The sequence below is a fragment of the Ranitomeya variabilis genome, chromosome 8 (assembly GCF_051348905.1).
Source record: "Ranitomeya variabilis isolate aRanVar5 chromosome 8, aRanVar5.hap1, whole genome shotgun sequence".
NCBI classification, from domain to species: domain Eukaryota; kingdom Metazoa; phylum Chordata; class Amphibia; order Anura; family Dendrobatidae; genus Ranitomeya; species Ranitomeya variabilis.
In genome coordinates, this window is record NC_135239.1 from 85056167 (window position 1) to 85081011 (window position 24845).

General features: G+C 47.7%; 2 protein-coding genes across 2 annotated transcripts; one reads left to right on the forward strand and one right to left on the reverse strand.

Moving 5' to 3' along the window:
* Positions 1-12471: 12471 nt before the first annotated feature.
* Positions 12472-16124, reverse strand: LOC143788814 (uncharacterized). The gene is made up of 2 exons (XM_077278718.1): positions 16049-16124; positions 12472-15774 (listed from the first exon to the last, which is right to left on the reverse strand). The coding sequence occupies exon 2, from the start codon at positions 14986-14988 to the stop codon at positions 12472-12474; it is 2517 nt and encodes an 838-aa protein (XP_077134833.1). The 5' UTR covers positions 14989-15774; positions 16049-16124.
* Positions 16125-17265: 1141 nt separating this feature from the next.
* On the forward strand, positions 17266-21150 carry LOC143788815 (uncharacterized). Its single transcript, XM_077278719.1, has 2 exons — positions 17266-17573; positions 17848-21150. Exon 2 carries the CDS (start codon positions 18634-18636, stop codon positions 21148-21150), a length of 2517 nt encoding a protein of 838 aa, XP_077134834.1. The 5' UTR covers positions 17266-17573; positions 17848-18633.
* The last annotated feature ends 3695 nt before the right edge of the window (positions 21151-24845 follow it).

The window sequence follows — 24845 nt, forward strand, 5'->3', positions numbered from 1 at the left end:
CCAGGATCAGTAGACAAGAGCACAGCAGACTAGCTCTGATAACTACGTTGCCAGGCATTGAACTGAAGGTCTAGGGAGCTTATATAGCAACACCCCTAACTAACGACCCAGGTGCGGATAAAAGGAATGACAGAAAAACCAGAGTCAAAAAACTAGTAACCACTAGAGGGAGCAAAAAGCAAATTCACAACAGAGTTGTTCAGGAATAAGCACACAAAGCCGTTAGTACTTTTCTGCTTATCTTTATCAGTCAACCAAGATGAAGAAGGCAGTGAGTAAGGCACGTGGGCGTGGGCGTGGGCGCGGAGCAGGGAGGGGACGTGGGGATTCTGTGCCTGCTGCGGGCATCGGTGAATCATCAGCACCCACTTTCACCAGGCAACAGTCATTCATGCGCAGCTTTGTGTCAGAGCGCCGTACACCGCTGCTGCGTGAAGAACAAATTGAAGCCGTTGTCGGATGGATGGCAGCTAATGCATCAACTTCAATTAGTGCCACATCCTCTCAGACACAGAGCACTGGAGAGCAGCCATCTGTCTCTTCACCACCTGCCAAATTGCCCAGGCAGACAGAGAGCCCAGGACAGGAGCCGTCTCTACTTCTGTTCTCTGAATCTCTTGGCTTGGAAACAGGGGGCCAGCCAAGCAGCATTGGAGAAATGGAAGAAGAGGCAGGGTGCAGTGATGCCCAACAGCTTTTTCTCTCTTCCTCTGAAGAGGCGGGTGGGCCAGTGGCTCCGGTCACCACATCGCAGGCCGCATCAGCTGATGATGACACTCAGGTGCCACTTACTGGTGCGTGCTCTGCTGCTGAGACTACCCAGGAGGAGCAGTTGGGGGCAGAGGGTAGTGTAGATGATGAGGTCCTTGACCCATCTTGGCGTGAGGGACAGGAAGGTGGTGGGAGCAGCTCTGAGGAAGAGATTCCCCGTACGGCCCAAAGAGGGAGAGGGAGGGGGAAGACTGCGGATCCTGCAGCCTCCGCTTTGGCACCCGTTAGGAGCATGTCTCTTCCAAAAGCCAAAAAGGGCGCTCCCAAGACTTGCAGTGCCTGGTCCTTTTTTGACACAGTTGCAGATGACATTTGCTATGTCAGATGCAAGGTGTGTCATCAAAAAGTCAAAAGAGGGAAAAATGTCAGCAACCTCAATACCTCCAACATGTGGAAACATGTGCGCACCAGGCACCCGGCGGAGTTAGAAAAACACACTGAAGAGCTAGGCCAACCAACAGCGGCAGCTACCACCTCTTCAGCTCGTGTTGCCTCTTCCTCCAGCTCACACGCAGCTGGTTCGGCTTCCTCCCAAAATCGCCGTGGAAGAACCTCTGGCCCTGTTGTCCAGAGACCCGCTGTAATTCCACCCGCAGCACCACTTTCCCAGTCATCCACACACTCCCAGCCCAGTCTACAGCCATCGGTAGTACAGGCATGGGAGAAAAGGCGGCCTTTCTCGTCAAACCACCCACGAGCACAGGCTCTGACTGCAGGCATTGCCAAACTTCTGTCACTGGAAATGCTGTCATTCAGGCTGGTGGAGACTGACAGCTTCCGTGACTTGATGTCATTGGCAGTCCCACAGTACAATGTGCCCAGCCGCTTTTACTTCAGCAGGCAAGCCGTCCCTGCCCTGCACAAGCATGTGGAGGGACACATAAAACACGCGCTACTGAACGCCGTCAGTAGCAAGGTCCACCTCACCACCGATGCGTGGACCAGTCAACATGGACAGGGGCGATACCTTTCCCTCACTGCCCATTGGGTTAATGTCGTTGAGCCGGGTACAGACCGTGCGAGTGGCGCAGTACGTGTCCTGCCCACTCCAAGGATTGCAGGAATCCATTCTGTACGCATTGACTCCTCCTCTTACACCAGTTCCTCAGAATCATCGCTGCAGGAGCCGTCACAGTCCACCTCCACATGGACCCGTGATGAACGTGTACCTGTTACGACCGACATGAGCACAGCCGTGGCCAAACGTCAACAGGCCGTCTTGAAATTAATTTTTTGGGGGAATCGTAGCCACACAGCGCAGGAGCTCTGGAATGCCATCAAGCAGGAGAGCGATGTGTGGTTTGTGCCAGCAAATCTCCAGCCAGGCATGGTAGTGTGTGATAATGGCCGAAATCTGGTGGCAGCTCTGGGCCTTGGCAACCTCACTCACATCCCATGTCTGGCACATGTGCTCAATTTGGTCGTGCAGAGCTTATTGAGGGACTATCCGGATCTTGATGCACTGCTGCACAAGGTCCGCCTAGAGTGTGCTCACTTGCGGCGTTCCAGCACGGCAAAAGCGCGCATTGCGGCTCTGCAGCGCCGACACCGCCTGCCGGAACATCGCATCATATGTGACCTACCTACCAGGTGGAATTCCACGTTACATATGTTGGAGCGGTTGTGTGAGCAGCAGCAAGCTGTAATGGAGAACCAGCTGCTTCAGGCGCAAAGAAATCGCAGTCAGCGCCGTACAGACTTCACAACCACAGAGTGGGCCACTATGAATGACGTCTGCCAGGTTTTGCGTCCCTTTGATTATTCCACGCGGATGGCGAGTGCAGATGATGCACTAGTCAGCATGACTGTCCCCCTTATCTGCCTGCTTGAAAAATCACTGCAAGCGCTAAGGGATGATGTTGTGGAAGAGGTGGAGGATGAGGATTCACCATTTCCATCATCTTCTGGACAGTCAGCGCCACGTGGTTCCTCACAAACGCGTAGGCAGGGGACAGTTTGTGAGGAGGATGAGGAGGAGTCAATGGAGGAAGAAGACATCCGTCCAGAGGAGGGAGTTACACAATTGTCCAGTACTCAGTGTGTACAGCGAGGGTGGGGTGATGACGAGCGGGCAGAGATCACGCCTCCAGCAGGGGACAGCGTTTCTTGGGCAGTTGGCAGTCTGCAGCACATGGTGGATTACATGCTGCAGTGCCTGAGAAACGACCGCCGCATCGCCCACATTCTCAACATGTCTGATTATTGGGTGTTCACCCTCCTCGATCCTCGCTACCGGGACAACGTAGAAAGCCTCATCACACCGTTGAACCGGGAGCGAAAAATGCGGGAGTACCAAGACACACTGGTGAATTCCATCATCTTCTCCATTCCAACTGAGAGAAGTGCTGCTAGTGCATTCCAAAGCAGCTCAGTGCGTCCAGGCAGTGGTGGAGGCTCTGCACAAAGAGGGAGCAGAAGCAGTGCCTCTGCCCAAGGCAAGACCAGTATGGCCCAACTGTGGCACAGTTTTCTGTGCCCCCCACAAAAGTCTACACCATCACAGACGGCTCCAGTCAGCAGGAGGCAACGGTTCCGTCAGATGGTGACAGACTACATGTCTTGCTCTCTTGCTGTACTCCCAGACGGCTCTTCCCCTTTCAAGTTTTGGGTCTCAAAGCTGGATACATGGCCAGAGCTAAGCCAGTATGCATTGGAGGTGCTGTCTTGCCCTGCGGCCAGTGTATTATCGGAACGCGTCTTTAGTGCTGCAGGTGGTGTACTAACTGACCGTCGCATGCGACTATCCTCCGATAACGTTGACCGGCTTACTTTCCTGAAAATGAACAAGGCCTGGATCTCGCAGGAATTTGCCACTCCTCTTCCTGATTAAATAATTAGGTCACTGTATACGTTATCCAGGTCTCCTGTTGTGTTCATCTTTCTACCACCTGAACTTAAATTCCTGGGCTCCAACACCGCCAGTTGAGGCTCAGAAGTGCCGTCTGCACAGTCAAAACATACGACCCAGTGTTATTGGGTTTCAGTAACGTCAGCTGATCCCCAGCTGTGTAGCCGGCAATGTGTCCTGCGACCGCCACGCTGACACAACAACTGAAATGTAAGGGAATCTGTCCCCCCCCCAAGGCGTTTGTTACTGAAAGAGCCACCTTGTGCAGCAGTAATGCTGCACAAGGAAAAGGTAGCTATTTTTGTTTAGCTCCTTGCAGACGCAGAACTTAACACTTATAAAATGTGTCCACTGATACCGTAAAACCGTCCCGGAGGTGGTACTTTCCTTCGTAATATGACGCAGCACAGCCGTCATTCCTACCCCCCGGCGCCGTGCCCCAGCTCCTCAGCGTTGTTTGATTCCGTCCCGGATCCTGCGCTGTTATGTTATTCCGTGGCCAGGCACACTTAGCGCTGCCCGTCTTTTGGCATCATTTGGTGTCAGGCTGGCTGCGCCTGTGCGGCCGCGCTGGCCGAGAGCCCGCCTCGCAGTGTCTTCTGATTTAATCCCACTGGGGGACTGAGATCCATGGACATGCGCAGTGCATATCTGAACCTCCACCTCTCACTCATCTCCCTATGGCTTCTTCAGACTGTTCGGTGTCAGCTGGTCCCTAATAGCATGCCACGGCCGTGACACCGCACAGTCTTAAGAAGCCGTAGGGAGGGGAGTGAGAGGCGAGGATATGCACTGCGCATGGCCATGGATCCCAGGCCCCCAGTGGGATTAAATCAGAAGACACTGCGAGGCGGGCTCTCGGCCAGCGCGGCCGCACAGGCGCAGCCAGCCTGACACCAAATGATGTCAGAAGATGGGCAGCGCTAAGTGTGCCTGGCCACGGGATAACATAACAGCGCAGGCTCCGGGACGGAATCAAACAACGCTGAGGAGCCGGGGCACGGCGCCGGGGGGGTAGGAATGACGGCTGTGCTGCGTCATATTACGAAGGAAAGTCCCACCTCCGGGACGGTTTCACGGTTTCAGGGGACACATTTTATAAGTGTTTAGTTCTGTGTTTGCAAGGAGCATGATGAAAAGAGCCACCTTTTCCTTTTGCATCTTTTGTGCTGCACAAGCTGGCTCTTTCAGCTACAAACGCCTTGGGGGGGGTTAAAGGTTCCCTTTCGACTTTCTCAGGCTTCAGCCTACATTGTGTTCCTCTGCTTTTCCACCTGTCCCTGGGCTCCAACACCGCTAGTTGCCGTCCAGAAGTGCTGTCCGCACAGTCCCAACAGTCGCTCCTCTGTTATTGGGGTTCAGTAACGTCAGCTGTTCCCCAGCTGTGTGTGTGGCAATCCCTCCTACCTCCTCCACCTCCTCCTCCTCCACCTGTCCCTGGGCTCCAACACCGCTAGTTGCCATCCAGAAGTGCTGTACGCACAGTCAACAGTCCCTCCTCTGTTATTGGGGTTCAGTAACGTCAGCTGTTCCCCTTCTGTGTGTGTGGCAATCCCTCCTACCTCCTCCACCTCCTCCTCCTCCACCTGTCCCTGGGCTCCAACACCGCTAGTTGCCATCCAGTAGTACTGTACGCACAGTCAACAGTCCCTCCTCTGTTATTGGGGTTCAGTAACGTCAGCTGTTCCCCTGCTGTGTGTGTGGCAATCCCTCCTACCTCCTCCACCTCCTACTCCTCCACCTGTCCCTGGGCTCCGACACCGCTAGTTGCCGTCCAGTAGTGCTGTACGCACAGTCAACAGTCCCTCCTCTGTTATTGGGGTTCAGTAACGTCAGCTGTTCCCCTGCTGTGTGTGTGGCAATCCCTCCTACCTCCTCCACCTCCTCCTCCTCCACCTGTCCCTGGGCTCCAACACCGCTAGTTGCCATCCAGTAGTGCTGTACGCACAGTCAACAGTCCCTCCTCTGTTATTGGGGTTCAGTAACGTCAGCTGTTCCCCTGCTGTGTGTGTGGCAATCCCTCCTACCTCCTCCACCTCCTCCTCCTCCACCTGTCCCTGGGCTCCAACACCGCTAGTTGCCATCCAGTAGTGCTGTACGCACAGTCAACAGTCCCTCCTCTGTTATTGGGGTTCAGTAACGTCAGCTGTTCCCCAGCTGTGTGTGTGGCAATCCCTCCTACCTCCTCCACCTCCTCCTCCTCCACCTGTCCCTGGGCTCCAACACCGCTAGTTGCCGTCCAGAAGTGCTGTACGCACAGTCAACAGTCCCTCCTCTGTTATTGGGGTTCAGTAACGTCAGCTGTTCCCCTGCTGTGTGTGTGGCAATCCCTCCTACCTCCTCCACCTCCTCCTCCTCCACCTGTCCCTGGGCTCCAACACCGCTAGTTGCCGTCCAGTAGTGCTGTACGCACAGTCAACAGTCCCTCCTCTGTTATTGGGGTTCAGTAACGTCAGCTGTTCCCCAGCTGTGTGTGTGGCAATCCCTCCTACCTCCTCCACCTCCTCCTCCTCCACCTGTCCCTGGGCTCCAACACCGCTAGTTGCCGTCCAGAAGTGCTGTACGCACAGTCAACAGTCCCTCCTCTGTTATTGGGGTTCAGTAATGTCAGCTGTTCCCCTGCTGTGTGTGTGGCAATCCCTCCTACCTCCTCCACCTCCTCCACCTGTCCCTGGGCTCCAACACCGCTAGTTGCCGTCCAGAAGTGCTGTACGCACTGAGCCAAACACCTCGCCAATGTGTTAGTGGGGTTCAGCACCACCAGCTGTTCCCCTGCTGTGTATACGGCAACGTGTACTGCGACCGCCACGCAGGCACAACAAGTTAAATTTAAGGGAACCTGTCCCCCCCCAGGCGTTTGTTACTGAAGGAGCCACCTTGTGCAGCAGTAATGATGCAAAGGGAAAAAGTGCCTCTTTTCGTGGTGCTCCTTGCACATGCTGAACCTAACACTTATGAAATGTGTCCCCACACACCGTTAAACCGTCCGGTAGGTGGAACTTTCCTTTGTCGTGTGACGCAGCATAGCCATCATTTTTACCCCCTTGGCGCCATGCGCCGCCTCCTCAGCGTTGTTTGAATCTGTCCCGGAGCCTGCGCTGTTAGGTTAGCCCTTGGCCATGCACACATGTTGCGCTGCCCGTCTTCTGACATCATTTGGTGTCAGGCTGGCTGCACCTGTGCGGGTGCGCTGGCCGAGATCCCGCCTCGCAGTGTCGTCTAATGTAATCCCACCGCGGGCCTGGGATCCGTGGCCATGCGCAGTGCATATCCTCGCCTCTCACTCCCCTCCCTACGGCTTCTTCAGACTGTGCGGTGTCAGCTGATCCCTAATAGCATGCCACGGCCATGACACCGCACAGTCTGAAGAAGCCGTAGGGAGGGGAGTGAGAGGCGAGGATATGCACTGCGCATGGCCACGGATCCCAGGCCCGCGGTGGGATTACATTAGACGACACTGCGAGGCGGGATCTCGGCCAGCGCACCAGCACAGGCGTAGCCAGCCTGACACCAAATGATGTCAGAAGACGGGCAGCGCAACATGTGTGCATGGCCAAGGGCTAACCTAACAGCGCAGGCTCCGGGACAGATTCAAACAACGCTGAGGAGGCGGCGCACGGCGCCAAGGGGGTAAAAATGATGGCTGTGCTGCGTCACACGACAAAGGAAAGTTCCACCTACCGGACGGTTTAACGGTGTGTGGGGACACATTTCATAAGTGTTAGGTTCAGCATGTGCAAGGACCATAATTAAAAGAGCTAAGTTTACCTTTTCCAGCATTAGTGCTGTACACAATGGCTCTTTCAGCTACAAACGCCTGGGGGGGGTGGTTAAAGGTTTCCTTTCAACTTGCTCCAGTGCAGGCTTCGGCCTACACTCCGCTCCCCCTGCTCCTCCTGCTGACCCTGGGCTCTAACACCGCCAGTTTTGGCCCAGATGTGCTAGCTGCACAGAGAAAAACACCAGCCAATGTGTCAGTGGGGTTCAGCACCGCCAGCTGTTCCCCTGCTGTGTAGCCGGCAACGTGTCCTGCGACCGCCACGCAGACACAAGAACTGAAATTGAAGGGAACCTGTCCCCCCTCCCCCAGGTGTTTCTATGTTTTACAGCCACCTTGTACAGCAGTAATGCTGCATGTGTGCAAGGTGGCTCAGAAACTTATTCTCCTTGCACTCGTGGAACTGAACACGTCTAAAATGTGTCCTCTGTGACCATTAAAACGTCCCTCAGGTGTAATTTTCCTTTGTATTGACATGCAACAAGCTCCTTGGTAACGCTGCCCGTCTTCTGGCATCATTGTTTGGCTGGGTGTGCCTCTGCGGCCGCCTTGCCCCACACAACGCCCCTCGGTGTCTTATTTATTTTGACTGCGAGGGTGTGATTGACGGGCATGAACGGTGCATTTCTTCGCCTGTCCCTCATCTCCTTCCGCCTTCTTCGGACTGTGCGGCTTCATGGCCGTGGCATGCGATAAGGGATCAGCTGACGCCGCATAGTCTGAAGCAGGTGTAAGGACCCGAGTGTGAGAGGCGAACATATGTGCTGCGCCAGGCCATTAATCCCAGCCCCGCAGTGTTTTAACTATGTCAAGACACTGCGGGGCTGGGATTCATGGGCATCGCGAACCGCACCGGCCGACATCAAATGATGTCAGAGGACGTGCAGCACTAACAGCGCAAGGCCAAGGGATAACACGACAGCACAGACTCCTGTGCAACAAATAACGATGCTCAGGAGGCCGCGCAAAGCACCAAGGTGGCATTTTTGCAAGCTGTGCTGCGTCTCCTTACGAGGGGAACTCACGCCTCCAAAACAGTTTGACTGTGTAAGGGCCTAAATGTTGTACGTGTTCCTTTCAGCGTGTGCAAGGAGCAAAATTAAAAGAGCAACCTTTCACTTGTGCAGCATTACTGCTGCCCAAGCTGTGGCTCTTGTAGTTTTTCACCCCTGAGGGGGGGTTAAAGGTTACTTTTAAAATCGGTTCAATTAGGCTTCGGCCTACACTCTGCTCCGCCTGCAGAGCCCGGGCTCCAACACCGCCAGTTGGGGCCCGGTACTGCTAGCTGCACAGAGAAAAACACCAGCCAATGTGTCAGTGGGGTTCAGCACCGCCAGCTGTTCCCCTGCTGTGCAGCCGGCATCGTGTCCTGCAAAAGCCACGCAGACACCAGAACTGAAATTGAAGGGAACCTGTCCCCCCTCCCCCAGGCGTTTGTACGTTTTACAGCCACCTTGTACAGCGGTAATGCTGCACAGTGTGCAAGGTGGCTCATAAACGTATTCTCCTCGCACATGTGGAACTGAAAACACGTCTAAAATGTGTCCTCTGTGTGACCATTTAACCGTCCCGGTGGTGTGACTTTCCTTTGTAATGACACGCTGCAACCCCCTTGGTAGCGCTGCCCGTCTTCTGGCATCATTGTCTGGCTGCCTGCGCCTCTGCGGCCGCCCTGACCCACACAACGCCCCTCGGTGTCTTATTTATTGGGACTGCGAGGGTGTGATTGATGGGCATGATCAGTGCATCAGTTCGCCTGTCCCTCATCTCCTTCCGCCTTCTTCAGACTGTGCGGCTTCATGGCCGTGGCATGCGATAAGGGATCAGCTGACGCCGCACAGTCTGAAGCGGGTGTAAGGACCCGAGTGTGAGAGGCGAACATATGTGCTGCGCCAGGCCATGAATCCCAGCCCCGCAGTGTTTTAACAATGTTAAGACACTGCGGGGCTGGGATTCATGGTCATCGCGAACCGCACCGGCCGACATTAAATGATGTCAGAAGATGGGCAGCGCTAACAGCGCTAGGCCAGGGGATAACACGACAGCGCAGACTCCTGTACAGCAAATAACAACGCTCAGGAGGCTGCACCCAGCACCAAGGTGGGATTCTTGACATCTGTGCTGCGTCTCATTACAAAGGGAACGCGCGCCTCCAACACAGTTTGGCTGTATAAAGGGCTAAATGTTATACGTGTTTCATTCAGCGTGTGCAAGGAGCTAAATTAAAAGAGCAACCTTTGACTTGTGCAGCACTACTGCTGCATAAGCTGTGGCTCTTCTACTTTGTAACCCCTGAGGGGGGGTTAAAGGTTACCTTTGAAATTGGTTCAATTAGGCTTCGGCCTACACTCTGCTCCCCCTGCAGAGCCCGGGCTCCAACACCACCAGTTGGGGCCCGGTACTGCTAGCTGCACAGAGAAAAACACCAGCCAATGTGTCAGTGGGGTTCAGCACCGCCAGCTGTTCCCCTGCTGTGCAGCCGGCAACGTGTCCTGCAACTGCCACGCAGGCACAACAGACCCAAAGCTGCCTGTCATGAATCCCCAATGGCTAGGGATAGCACAGGACAAGCAAAGTACAAATAGATAACGGTCGAGCTCTAGGGTGATGGAACCTGGGCTGACCGCTGCCCTACGCCTGACAAACGCAACTAGAGATAGCCAGGGAGCGTGCCTACGTTGGTTCTAGACGCCACGCACCAGCCTAAGAGCTAACTAGTACTGCAGAGAAAATAAAGACCTCACTTGCCTCCAGAGGAATGAACCCCAAAAGATATAGTTGCCCCCTCACATGTATTGACGGTGAAATGAGAGGAAGGCACACACATAGAGATGATATATATAGTTTTAGCAAATAGAGGCCCGCTGTAAACTAGAAAGCAGAACGATACAAAAGGGGACTGTAGAAGGTACGAAAGGCTAGCACTCGACTGTTGAGGATATGACGGTGCAAGTGAACGGAACCAGTAGTCCCATCAACCATCCAAATATATAATCACTGCACACGTACTATGGAATATGCTTGATGCAGGTGAACAAGTTTATTGAAATAATTGTTGCAGTAAGGTGAACTGAAGAAGCGATAGGCGTAAAGACGTTTCGGCCAGCTCGTGGCCTTGATCACATCATCGCTAAAAATAAATCATATAGAAAGTAATGAATAACTATATACAAAAAGTAATAAATAGCAATATACACAACATATCTACATATATACAATTCTAGAATACATGTCAAAATCACCATAGTCAGAGTGATTCATATGATGCCAAAACTAGTACATGTACCATGTATGGTGAAATGGACGAAAAATAGAACAACAAGGAGAACTGGAGGTAGATATGGCGTGCATTGGAGCTGGAGAGTAAGGAGATGATAAACATAATGTAACATAATGTAACATACCCTGGTGAAAGGTTCCTTGTATACTGCCGTATTAGAGTGTTTACTAAGGGTATCAGCCAAAGATAGAGGAATAAGGTAATCCTATAAAGAATGATGGAATATAGTCAGTAGTGGCCATGGTATAAAAAGGCTGAAACGTACTCGCAGATCTATACTTTTGCTGCTACTCATAAACGTGGCCGTATAATGTAAGAATGGGGCTTACGTGCACCCATTGCTGTAAAACAGACAGGAATACGATATCCGCTAGGTTCATAATGAGTATACTTGCCAATTGAGTGCCTGTGTTGTAACAATTGTACCAGGCTGGTCGTTGTAGTATGCGGCACCTGTATAGGTATGGCTATGGGAATATACAGACATATAGTGAGATGAATCTGTAGGTTCAGTTCATAAAAGGTCAGAACAGAGAACTATAGTATACTTGCCAATGTGATTTTAATGTTGTATGTTCTATAGTACATCAGATGCCCCGAATAGATGGATCGTGTACATAAGTATAGCTGTGGGAATAGACATACACGGGGTAAATGAGTAGTCAGATAGGCTTATAAGGTAATTGTATGTTATGTGCGCTACCTGCCAGTATGCAGACCCAGTCCTGGCCCAATTATACGGATCCCCTGCTCTAGAGTCAGTGAGAGCTGTGGTGCACGGATATTTTGCTATAAGAGAAAAAGATGTAAGAGAAAAAGATGTAAGGTTGGGGTTTAATGGATGTCCCAAGTAACTTATCTGGTAAGTGAAGTCTCACATCCGCAGTCCGCTGGTGGCGTTCGTGGCTGGGAGGCAGCATAGGTGGCCAGGTGGAGGATGCAGACACAGACAGTGTCGTTGCTGAGGAATGGCTGCCATCTTCAGTCTGGCAGTACTCTATAAATCCCCGGCAGGTCAGCTGACCGGATGTGATGTGGGACGCCCACGCATGCGCTATTGGTATCGGATCCTGGGAGGTGAGGAGCCCGACATATCCGACGCCTGCGCAGTGCACAAAAGGCCAGTGTGCGCTTGTTCACAAGGCAGAGGGAAAAACCTGTATCCATATTGTAGCAGGAGCTGCAAGATGGCGCCCGCGCATGCGCAATGCGTATTGTGGGTTGGACTGTCACGGAGGTAGAATGAATGTGTGACGTAGCAGTGTTATGTACGCTACAGAGTGCCGATACTGCACAAAGCAGATAAGAAAGGGGATGCACCAGCGTTACTAAAAGGGAGGCGCTGGACAGGCCGAGTATGTCACACTACTGTATAAGATGCTGATTCAAAGAAAAAACTCTGCAGATACATAGTGAATATACATACATTTATAAATACATGGTAGGAGTCCAAACTGAAAAAGGAAATAAGAAATAAAGGAAAATAAATGAAATAAAAGCGGAACTAAGGGAAAATGAATGAGGGAGACTAAAATGAAAAGAAGATTTCTATGAGATAAAAATGGGGTATAAAGGGAAAATGAAGAAATACATTTGAAAAAATATATCTGAAAAAAATGAATGAAAAAATAATAATAAAAAAATAATAAAAATAATAATAATAAAAAATTAAAAAATTAATGGGATGTAAGTCAAGGAACCCAGGGTGTATGAATCTTACCATCTCGAAAGTGCACGCTGTCGAAGCTATCAGTGCAGTGGCTCAACTCGTCTAGGAAAAATAGATAAGGTTGTTTATGTTAGCCAGTCAATCTCACGATTTAGCCCCCTTGGGTGAAGGGTATCTAGGGTATAAATCCAAAATGTTTCCCTTTGCTTTAAGAGTTGGATGTGATTGCCACCCCTTCTCGGGCGGGGTACTTTTTCAACTATCTGAAACCTGAGTTGGGCGATATTGTGTCTCGCTTCCTTAAAATGTGCAGGTAAAGGTAGCCATAACTTCTCACGCCTGATGGTAGATTTATGGCTGGATATTCGATCCCTAATCGCCTGGGTGGTCTCCCCCACATATAACAACCCACACGGGCATTTTATAATATACACCACAAAGCTTGTTGCGCAGGTGTAATAATCCTTAATGGGATATGATTTCCCAGTCCGTGGATGGATTACTTCGTTGCCTTTAATGATGTTTGAGCAACTCATACAACTCAAGCAGGGAAAGGTGCCCGTTCTTCTTTGATCAGTCAGGGTTCTGGTAAGTGGTGGTTTATGTGACCCTAGATCAGCTCTTACCACCTTGTCCCGTATGTTCCTGGGTCGTCTGGTACACATTAATGGAGGATCCCTAAAGATAGATATATTGGGATAGGCCTTAATGAGGAGGGGCCAATGTCCTCGAATGAGATTGTGTATTTTGTGCATAGTAGGATGGTGGTTATGTACAAAAGGGAGTCTTGGGTTTTTTTGTACGCTAACCGCCCCATTATCTGGGTCACTAGTGGCTCGAGCTGATTCCATCTGGAGAAGGTTGGATGGGTAATTGCGGGCTTCAAATTTTTGTGTCATTTCCCAAATTCTGGTCTCTCTAGTTGGGGGGTCTGAAACGATTCTGGTGACCCTTTTAAATTGTGATCTGGGAAGGCTGTTTTTGATCGATTTAGGATGACAGCTGTTGTATAGCAAAAGGCTGTTACAATCAGTCGGTTTTGTGTAAATATCCGTGCTAAGATAGCCGTTGACATCCTTGAGTACCTTAGTGTCTAGAAATGTTACCTCGTTACTGTGGTGTATCAGTGTAAAAGACAGCTCTGACCTAACAGCATTGATGGTAGCATAGAATTCAAGGAGACTTGTTAGGTCTCCTTGCCATATACAAAAAATATCATCAATGTACCTATACCAGGTACGTGCGTGCTTCTGAAAGGCGGGGTCTGGGTATACGTGTTCTTTTTCGAACCGGTCCATGTACAGATTGGCATAAGCTGGGGCCACATTTGACCCCATGGCAGTACCACATATCTGCACGAAAAAATCATCCTCAAATAGAAAGAAATTCTCTCTAAGTACTAGGTTTAATAAGTCTGTACATAGTTCCTGGGAACCTTTGTCCACGTTGGCCTCATTGAGTGTCAGAGATACTGCCTCAATCCCCTTATCATGAGTGATTGACGTATACAGACTATTTACGTCAAAGGTGCATAGGATGCTAGCGCATGGGATATTGTTAATATTACGTATTTTTTTAAGGAAATCTCCAGTATCTAATATGAACGATTTTGTAAGTTTGGTATACGGTGTGAGTAGTTTTTCCAAAAACATGGACAAAGGATTTAATATTGAATCAGTTGAAGCCACTATAGGGCGACCGGGGGGATTCTGGAGATTCTTATGGATCTTAGGTAAAATGTAGATTACAGGAGTCACCGGATGGTTATTGGTAAGGTATGCTTTGGTTTTATTGTCAATAGTATTCAATAGTAAGTGTTTATCCAACACCCCCTTGATTTTTCGTTGTATGGAATAGGTTGGATCGGTCTGTAATATTTTATACGTAGTTGTGTCAGAGAGCTGTCTTCTCACCTCACCCACATAGAAGCTCTTATCCATGACAACGATAGCTCCCCCCTTGTCCGCTGGTTTAATGATGATATTTTTGTTCTCACTAAGTGAGTCCAAGGCCTGTTTTTCCAGGGGATCAAGATTGTGGCGGACAGGGAGGAAGCCTAATCGCTGTTCATGGAGTGTCTTTTTGACATCTCTGTCAAGTAGATTAACAAAGGTCTCAACCGCGTGATTAGATTTAGGTGGAATGAAAGTGCTGCGATTGCGTAAGCCAAGCTGCTCAATAGTAATGGTGGGTCTCTCTGTTTGGGCTGGTGTAGAAACAGGTCTAAGGGGATTAGTGGATTCCTCAAAGTGTACTTTGAGCCGAATACTTCTATAGAACCGTTGTAAATCCCTCTCCAGTTGGAAAGAATCCCATTTTGGGGTGGGACAGAATGATAGACCCATATTCAAGACCTTTAGTTCTAGAGGAGAAAGGGTATAGTTAGAGATATTGACTACAGAGTTTGGACTCCTACCTGAGATCTGAGCGTCATGTGACGATCCCCGTCTCTTCTTCCTGGACCTCCGAGTTGGCGTGTGTTTTGTCCTAAAAAACGAAGTCCAGATGTTTGAGCCCCACCAGTCTCGCTGCCGGATCCTGCAGAGGAACCCCCGGCAGGTGAGGAGCCCCCTGAGTGGTAGTTCCCTCCTGGGGTACGGCGATATCTGGGTCTTGGACGTCTGGGGAAGGGGTCCTCCCATTTATAAACGTTATTGGTCAAATAGTCCTCAGTGTCTCTTTGGAATTTGGTGCGTTTCCTGTCTTCCAAGACTTTTTGGTGTGTTGTTAGAATAGAGTCCACTTTATTCTTTAGTGTGGTAAATTCGGTACCGCTCAAAGTAGATGTTAACTGTGTCTCAATACTCTCTATTTTTTCTTCCGTAGTTTTGATGGCTTCTTGAAGGTACTCAATGGTTAGTAGTATAATGTCAAATGAGCATTTGTTCAAAATTTTTTGAAAAGTTGCACAATACTTATCGTTGTCCGAAAATAAGGTTGGGCGAAGATTGCAACGTAGTCCTCGTGGTATTTTTCCTTGACGATGGTATTCCCCCAAGGTGGCACAATGTAGGTCGTAGCCGATGAGTCTTTTTTTCTCCTTCTCCCAATCCCTCGATTTAACGTCCTTGCTGGGTAGATGTAGGAAGTCTGTATTAGTTTTTATTTTAGACAGAATGGTAGAGCCTGTGGCATCATCGTAGACGTGGGTCTCAGTTGACATGGATTCGGTCGGTGCTTAAAACCAAAATTAGTCAATGTAGAAGGTACGAAAGGCTAGCACTCGACTGTTGAGGATATGACGGTGCAAGTGAACGGAACCAGTAGTCCCATCAACCATCCAAATATATAATCACTGCACACGTACTATGGAATATGCTTGATGCAGGTGAACAAGTTTATTGAAATAATTGTTGCAGTAAGGTGAACTGAAGAAGCGATAGGCGTAAAGACGTTTCGGCCAGCTCGTGGCCTTGATCACATCATCGCTAAAAATAAATCATATAGAAAGTAATGAATAACTATATACAAAAAGTAATAAATAGCAATATACACAACATATCTACATATATACAATTCTAGAATACATGTCAAAATCACCATAGTCAGAGTGATTCATATGATGCCAAAACTAGTACATGTACCATGTATGGTGAAATGGACGAAAAATAGAACAACAAGGAGAACTGGAGGTAGATATGGCGTGCATTGGAGCTGGAGAGTAAGGAGATGATAAACATAATGTAACATAATGTAACATACCCTGGTGAAAGGTTCCTTGTATACTGCCGTATTAGAGTGTTTACTAAGGGTATCAGCCAAAGATAGAGGAATAAGGTAATCCTATAAATCTTTTATAAATCCTATCTTCTTTTCATTTTAGTCTCCCTCATTCATTTTCCCTTAGTTCCGCTTTTATTTCATTTATTTTCCTTTATTTCTTATTTCCTTTTTCAGTTTGGACTCCTACCATGTATTTATAAATGTATGTATATTCACTATGTATCTGCAGAGTTTTTTCTTTGAATCAGCATCTTATACAGTAGTGTGATATACTCGGCCTGTCCAGCGCCTCCCTTTTAGTAACGCTGGTGCATCCCCTTTCTTATCTGCTTTGTGCAGTATCGGCACTCTGTAGCGTACATAACACTGCTACGTCACACATTCATTCTACCTCCGTGACAGTCCAACCCACAATACGCATTGCGCATGCGCGGGCGCCATCTTGCAGCTCCTGCTACAATATGGATACAGGTTTTTCCCTCTGCCTTGTGAACAAGCGCACACTGGCCTTTTGTGCACTGCGCAGGCGTCGGATATGTCGGGCTCCTCACCTCCCAGGATCCGATACCAATAGCGCATGCGTGGGCGTCCCACATCACATCCGGTCAGCTGACCTGCCGGGGATTTATAGAGTACTGCCAGACTGAACATGGCAGCCATTCCTCAGCAACGACACTGTCTGTGTCTGCATCCTCCACCTGGCCACCTATGCTGCCTCCCAGCCACGAACGCCACCAGCGGACTGCGGATGTGAGACTTCACTTACCAGATAAGTTACTTGGGACATCCATTAAACCCCAACCTTACATCTTTTTCTCTTACATCTTTTTCTCTTATAGCAAAATATCCGTGCACCACAGCTCTCACTGACTCTAGAGCAGGGGATCCGTATAATTGGGCCAGGACTGGGTCTGCATACTGGCAGGTAGCGCACATAACATACAATTACCTTATAAGCCTATCTGACTACTCATTTACCCCGTGTATGTCTATTCCCACAGCTATACTTATGTACACGATCCATCTATTCGGGGCATCTGATGTACTATAGAACATACAACATTAAAATCACATTGGCAAGTATACTATAGTTCTCTGTTCTGACCTTTTATGAACTGAACCTACAGATTCATCTCACTATATGTCTGTATATTCCCATAGCCATACCTATACAGGTGCCGCATACTACAACGACCAGCCTGGTACAATTGTTACAACACAGGCACTCAATTGGCAAGTATACTCATTATGAACCTAGCGGATATCGTATTCCTGTCTGTTTTACAGCAATGGGTGCACGTAAGCCCCATTCTTACATTATACGGCCACGTTTATGAGTAGCAGCAAAAGTATAGATCTGCGAGTACGTTTCAGCCTTTTTATACCATGGCCACTACTGACTATATTCCATCATTCTTTATAGGATTACCTTATTCCTCTATCTTTGGCTGATACCCTTAGTAAACACTCTAATACGGCAGTATACAAGGAACCTTTCACCAGGGTATGTTACATTATGTTACATTATGTTTATCATCTCCTTACTCTCCAGCTCCAATGCACGCCATATCTACCTCCAGTTCTCCTTGTTGTTCTATTTTTCGTCCATTTCACCATACATGGTAGATGTACTAGTTTTGGCATCATATGAATCACTCTGACTATGGTGATTTTGACATGTATTCTAGAATTGTATATATGTAGATATGTTGTGTATATTGCTATTTATTACTTTTTGTATATAGTTATTCATTACTTTCTATATGATTTATTTTTAGCGATGATGTGATCAAGGCCACGAGCTGGCCGAAACGTCTTTACGCCTATCGCTTCTTCAGTTCACCTTACTGCAACAATTATTTCAATAAACTTGTTCACCTGCATCAAGCATATTCCATAGTACGTGTGCAGTGATTATATATTTGGATGGTTGATGGGACTACTGGTTCCGTTCACTTGCACCGTCATATCCTCAACAGTCGAGTGCTAGCCTTTCGTACCTTCTACATTGACTAATTTTGGTTTTAAGCACCGACCGAATCCATGTCAACTGAGACCCACGTCTACGATGATGCCACAGGCTCTACCATTCTGTCTAAAATAAAAACTAATACAGACTTCCTACATCTACCCAGCAAGGACGTTAAATCGAGGGATTGGGAGAAGGAGAAAAAAAGACTCATCGGCTACGACCTACATTGTGCCACCTTGGGGGAATACCATCGTCAAGGAAAAATACCACGAGGACTACGTTGCAATCTTCGCCCAACCTTATTTTCGGACAACGATAAGTATTGTGCAACTTTTCAAAAAATTTTGAACAAATGCTCATTTGACATTATACTACTAACCATTGAGTACCTTCAAGAAGCCATCAAAACTACGGAAGAAAAAATAGAGAGTATTGAGACACAGTTAACATCTACTTTGAGCGGTACCGAATTTACCACACTAAAGAATAAAGTGGACTCTATTCTAACAACACACCAAAAAGTCTTGGAAGACAGGAAACGCACCAAATTCCAAAGAGACACTGAGGACTATTTGACCAATAACGTTTATAAATGGGAGGACCCCTTCCCCAGACGTCCAAGACCCAGATATCGCCGTACCCCAGGAGGGAACTACCACTCAGGGGGCTCCTCACCTGCCGGGGGTTCCTCTGCAGGATCCGGCAGCGAGACTGGTGGGGCTCAAACATCTGGACTTCGTTTTTTAGGACAAAACACACGCCAACTCGGAGGTCCAGGAAGAAGAGACGGGGATCGTCACATGACGCTCAGATCTCAGGTAGGAGTCCAAACTCTGTAGTCAATATCTCTAACTATACCCTTTCTCCTCTAGAACTAAAGGTCTTGAATATGGGTCTATCATTCTGTCCCACCCCAAAATGGGATTCTTTCCAACTGGAGAGGGATTTACAACGGTTCTATAGAAGTATTAGGCTCAAAGTACACTTTGAGGAATCCACTAATCCCCTTAGACCTGTTTCTACACCAGCCCAAACAGAGAGACCCACCATTACTATTGAGCAGCTTGGCTTACGCAATCGCAGCACTTTCATTCCACCTAAATCTAATCACGCGGTTGAGACCTTTGTTAATCTACTTGACAGAGATGTCAAAAAGACACTCCATGAACAGCGATTAGGCTTCCTCCCTGTCCGCCACAATCTTGATCCCCTGGAAAAACAGGCCTTGGACTCACTTAGTGAGAACAAAAATATCATCATTAAACCAGCGGACAAGGGGGGAGCTATCGTTGTCATGGATAAGAGCTTCTATGTGGGTGAGGTGAGAAGACAGCTCTCTGACACAACTACGTATAAAATATTACAGACCGATCCAACCTATTCCATACAACGAAAAATCAAGGGGGTGTTGGATAAACACTTACTATTGAATACTATTGACAATAAAACCAAAGCATACCTTACCAATAACCATCCGGTGACTCCTGTAATCTACATTTTACCTAAGATCCATAAGAATCTCCAGAATCCCCCCGGTCGCCCTATAGTGGCTTCAACTGATTCAATATTAAATCCTTTGTCCATGTTTTTGGAAAAACTACTCACACCGTATACCAAACTTACAAAATCGTTCATATTAGATACTGGAGATTTCCTTAAAAAAATACGTAATATTAACAATATCCCATGCGCTAGCATCCTATGCACCTTTGACGTAAATAGTCTGTATACGTCAATCACTCATGATAAGGGGATTGAGGCAGTATCTCTGACACTCAATGAGGCCAACGTGGACAAAGGTTCCCAGGAACTATGTACAGACTTATTAAACCTAGTACTTAGAGAGAATTTCTTTCTATTTGAGGATGATTTTTTCGTGCAGATATGTGGTACTGCCATGGGGTCAAATGTGGCCCCAGCTTATGCCAATCTGTACATGGACCGGTTCGAAAAAGAACACGTATACCCAGACCCCGCCTTTCAGAAGCACGCACGTACCTGGTATAGGTACATTGATGATATTTTTTGTATATGGCAAGGAGACCTAACAAGTCTCCTTGAATTCTATGCTACCATCAATGCTGTTAGGTCAGAGCTGTCTTTTACACTGATACACCACAGTAACGAGGTAACATTTCTAGACACTAAGGTACTCAAGGATGTCAACGGCTATCTTAGCACGGATATTTACACAAAACCGACTGATTGTAACAGCCTTTTGCTATACAACAGCTGTCATCCTAAATCGATCAAAAACAGCCTTCCCAGATCACAATTTAAAAGGGTCACCAGAATCGTTTCAGACCCCCCAACTAGAGAGACCAGAATTTGGGAAATGACACAAAAATTTGAAGCCCGCAATTACCCATCCAACCTTCTCCAGATGGAATCAGCTCGAGCCACTAGTGACCCAGATAATGGGGCGGTTAGCGTACAAAAAAACCCAAGACTCCCTTTTGTACATAACCACCATCCTACTATGCACAAAATACACAATCTCATTCGAGGACATTGGCCCCTCCTCATTAAGGCCTATCCCAATATATCTATCTTTAGGGATCCTCCATTAATGTGTACCAGACGACCCAGGAACATACGGGACAAGGTGGTAAGAGCTGATCTAGGGTCACATAAACCACCACTTACCAGAACCCTGACTGATCAAAGAAGAACGGGCACCTTTCCCTGCTTGAGTTGTATGAGTTGCTCAAACATCATTAAAGGCAACGAAGTAATCCATCCACGGACTGGGAAATCATATCCCATTAAGGATTATTACACCTGCGCAACAAGCTTTGTGGTGTATATTATAAAATGCCCGTGTGGGTTGTTATATGTGGGGGAGACCACCCAGGCGATTAGGGATCGAATATCCAGCCATAAATCTACCATCAGGCGTGAGAAGTTATGGCTACCTTTACCTGCACATTTTAAGGAAGCGAGACACAATATCGCCCAACTCAGGTTTCAGATAGTTGAAAAAGTACCCCGCCCGAGAAGGGGTGGCAATCACATCCAACTCTTAAAGCAAAGGGAAACATTTTGGATTTATACCCTAGATACCCTTCACCCAAGGGGGCTAAATCGTGAGATTGACTGGCTAACATAAACAACCTTATCTATTTTTCCTAGACGAGTTGAGCCACTGCACTGATAGCTTCGACAGCGTGCACTTTCGAGATGGTAAGATTCATACACCCTGGGTTCCTTGACTTACATCCCATTAATTTTTTAATTTTTTATTATTATTATTTTTATTATTTTTTTATTATTATTTTTTCATTCATTTTTTTCAGATATATTTTTTCAAATGTATTTCTTCATTTTCCCTTTATACCCCATTTTTATCTCATAGAAATCTTCTTTTCATTTTAGTCTCCCTCATTCATTTTCCCTTAGTTCCGCTTTTATTTCATTTATTTTCCTTTATTTCTTATTTCCTTTTTCAGTTTGGACTCCTACCATGTATTTATAAATGTATGTATATTCACTATGTATCTGCAGAGTTTTTTCTTTGAATCAGCATCTTATACAGTAGTGTGACATACTCGGCCTGTCCAGCGCCTCCCTTTTAGTAACGCTGGTGCATCCCCTTTCTTATCTGCTTTGTGCAGTATCGGCACTCTGTAGCGTACATAACACTGCTACGTCACACATTCATTCTACCTCCGTGACAGTCCAACCCACAATACGCATTGCGCATGCGCGGGCGCCATCTTGCAGCTCCTGCTACAATATGGATACAGGTTTTTCCCTCTGCCTTGTGAACAAGCGCACACTGGCCTTTTGTGCACTGCGCAGGCGTCGGATATGTCGGGCTCCTCACCTCCCAGGATCCGATACCAATAGCGCATGCGTGGGCGTCCCACATCACATCCGGTCAGCTGACCTGCCGGGGATTTATAGAGTACTGCCAGACTGAACATGGCAGCCATTCCTCAGCAATGACACTGTCTGTGTCTGCATCCTCCACCTGGCCACCTATGCTGCCTCCCAGCCACGAACGCCACCAGCGGACTGCGGATGTGAGACTTCACTTACCAGATAAGTTACTTGGGACATCCATTAAACCCCAACCTTACATCTTTTTCTCTTACATCTTTTTCTCTTATAGCAAAATATCCGTGCACCACAGCTCTCACTGACTCTAGAGCAGGGGATCCGTATAATTGGGCCAGGACTGGGTCTGCATACTGGCAGGTAGCGCACATAACATACAATTACCTTATAAGCCTATCTGACTACTCATTTACCCCGTGTATGTCTATTCCCACAGCTATACTTATGTACACGATCCATCTATTCGGGGCATCTGATGTACTATAGAACATACAACATTAAAATCACATTGGCAAGTATACTATAGTTCTCTGTTCTGACCTTTTATGAACTGAACCTACAGATTCATCTCACTATATGTCTGTATATTCCCATAGCCATACCTATACAGGTGCCGCATACTACAACGACCAGCCTGGTACAATTGTTACAACACAGGCACTCAATTGGCAAGTATACTCATTATGAACCTAGCGGATATCGTATTCCTGTCTGTTTTACAGCAATGGGTGCACGTAAGCCCCATTCTTACATTATACGGCCACGTTTATGAGTAGCAGCAAAAGTATAGATCTGCGAGTACGTTTCAGCCTTTTTATACCATGGCCACTACTGACTATATTCCATCATTCTTTATAGGATTACCTTATTCCTCTATCTTTGGCTGATACCCTTAGTAAACACTCTAATACGGCAGTATACAAGGAACCTTTCACCAGGGTATGTTACATTATGTTACATTATGTTTATCATCTCCTTACTCTCCAGCTCCAATGCACGCCATATCTACCTCCAGTTCTCCTTGTTGTTCTATTTTTCGTCCATTTCACCATACATGGTAGATGTACTAGTTTTGGCATCATATGAATCACTCTGACTATGGTGATTTTGACATGTATTCTAGAATTGTATATATGTAGATATGTTGTGTATATTGCTATTTATTACTTTTTGTATATAGTTATTCATTACTTTCTATATGATTTATTTTTAGCGATGATGTGATCAAGGCCACGAGCTGGCCGAAACGTCTTTACGCCTATCGCTTCTTCAGTTCACCTTACTGCAACAATTATTTCAATAAACTTGTTCACCTGCATCAAGCATATTCCATAGTACGTGTGCAGTGATTATATATTTGGACAAAAGGGGACTGAGCGGTCAGCAAAAAACCCTATTTAAAAAAACCATCCTGAGATTACAAGAACCCATGTGCCAACTCATGGCACATGGGGAGAACCTCAGTCCACTAGAGCTACCAGCTAGCATAGAGACATAATAAGCAAGCTGGACAAAAAACCAAACAACTGAAAATCAGCACTTAGCTTATCCTGAAAGATCTGGGAGCAGGTAGGCAGGAACCAAACAGAGCACATCTGAATACATTGATAGCCGGCAAGGGAATGACAGAAAGGCCAGGTAAAATAGGAAACACCCAGCCTCTGATGGACAGGTGGAAACCAAAGGCCGCTACCCACCAAAGTCACCCAGTACCAGCAGTAACCACCAGAGGGAGCCCACAAACAGAATCCACAACAGTACCCCCCCCTTGAGGAGGGGTCACCGAACCCTCACGAGAACCCCCAGGGCGATCAGGGTGAGCTCTATGGAAGGCGCGGACCAAATCAGTCGCATGAACATCGGAGGCGACCACCCAGGAATTATCCTCCTGACCATAACCCTTCCACTTAACCAAATACTGGAGTTTGCGTCTGGAAACACGAGAATCCAAGATCTTCTCAACAACATACTCCAATTCTCCCTCCACCAGCACCGGAGCAGGAGGCTCAACCGAAGGAACAACGGGCACCTCATACCTCCGCAACAATGACCGATGGAACACATTATGAATAGCAAACGATGCTGGGAGATCCAAACGAAAAGATACAGGGTTAAGAATCTCCGAGATCCTATAAGGACCGATGAACCGAGGCTTGAACTTAGGAGAAGAGACCTTCATAGGGACAAAACGAGAAGACAACCACACCAAATCCCCAACAAGAAGTCGGGGACCCACGCGGCGACGGCGATTAGCAAACTGCTGAGTCTTCTCCTGAGATAACTTCAAATTGTCCACCACCTGATTCCAAATCTGATGTAGCCTGTCCACCACCATGTCCACTCCAGGACAATCCGAAGACTCCACCTGACCAGAGGAAAAACGAGGATGAAACCCCGAATTACAAAAAAAAGGAGAGACCAACGTGGCAGAACTAGCCCGATTATTAAGAGCAAATTCGGCCAGTGGCAAAAAAGCAACCCAGTCATCTTGATCAGCAGAAACAAAACACCTCAAATAAGTTTCCAAGGTCTGATTAGTTCGCTCCGTCTGGCCATTCGTCTGAGGATGGAATGCAGACGAGAAAGACAAATCAATGCCCATCTTGGCACAAAACGTCCGCCAAAATCTAGACACAAACTGGGATCCCCTGTCAGAAACGATATTCTCCGGAATCCCATGCAAACGGACCACGTTCTGAAAAAATAAAGGGACCAACTCAGAGGAGGAGGGCAACTTAGGCAAGGGCACCAAATGAACCATCTTAGAAAAGCGGTCACACACAACCCAGATAACGGACATTTTCTGTGAAACCGGAAGATCAGAAATAAAATCCATGGAAATGTGCGTCCAAGGCCTCTTCGGGATGGGCAAGGATAACAACAACCCACTGGCCCGAGAACAGCAAGGCTTAGCTCGAGCACACACTTCACAAGACTGCACAAAGGTACGCACATCCCTAGACA

Excerpts from the sequence above, each read along its gene's own strand:
- LOC143788814 (XM_077278718.1), bottom strand. The coding sequence starts at position 14,988 with ATGGGAGGACCCCTTCCCCAGACGTCCAAGACCCAGATATCGCCGTAC.
- LOC143788815 (XM_077278719.1), top strand. The coding sequence starts at position 18,634 with ATGGGAGGACCCCTTCCCCAGACGTCCAAGACCCAGATATCGCCGTAC.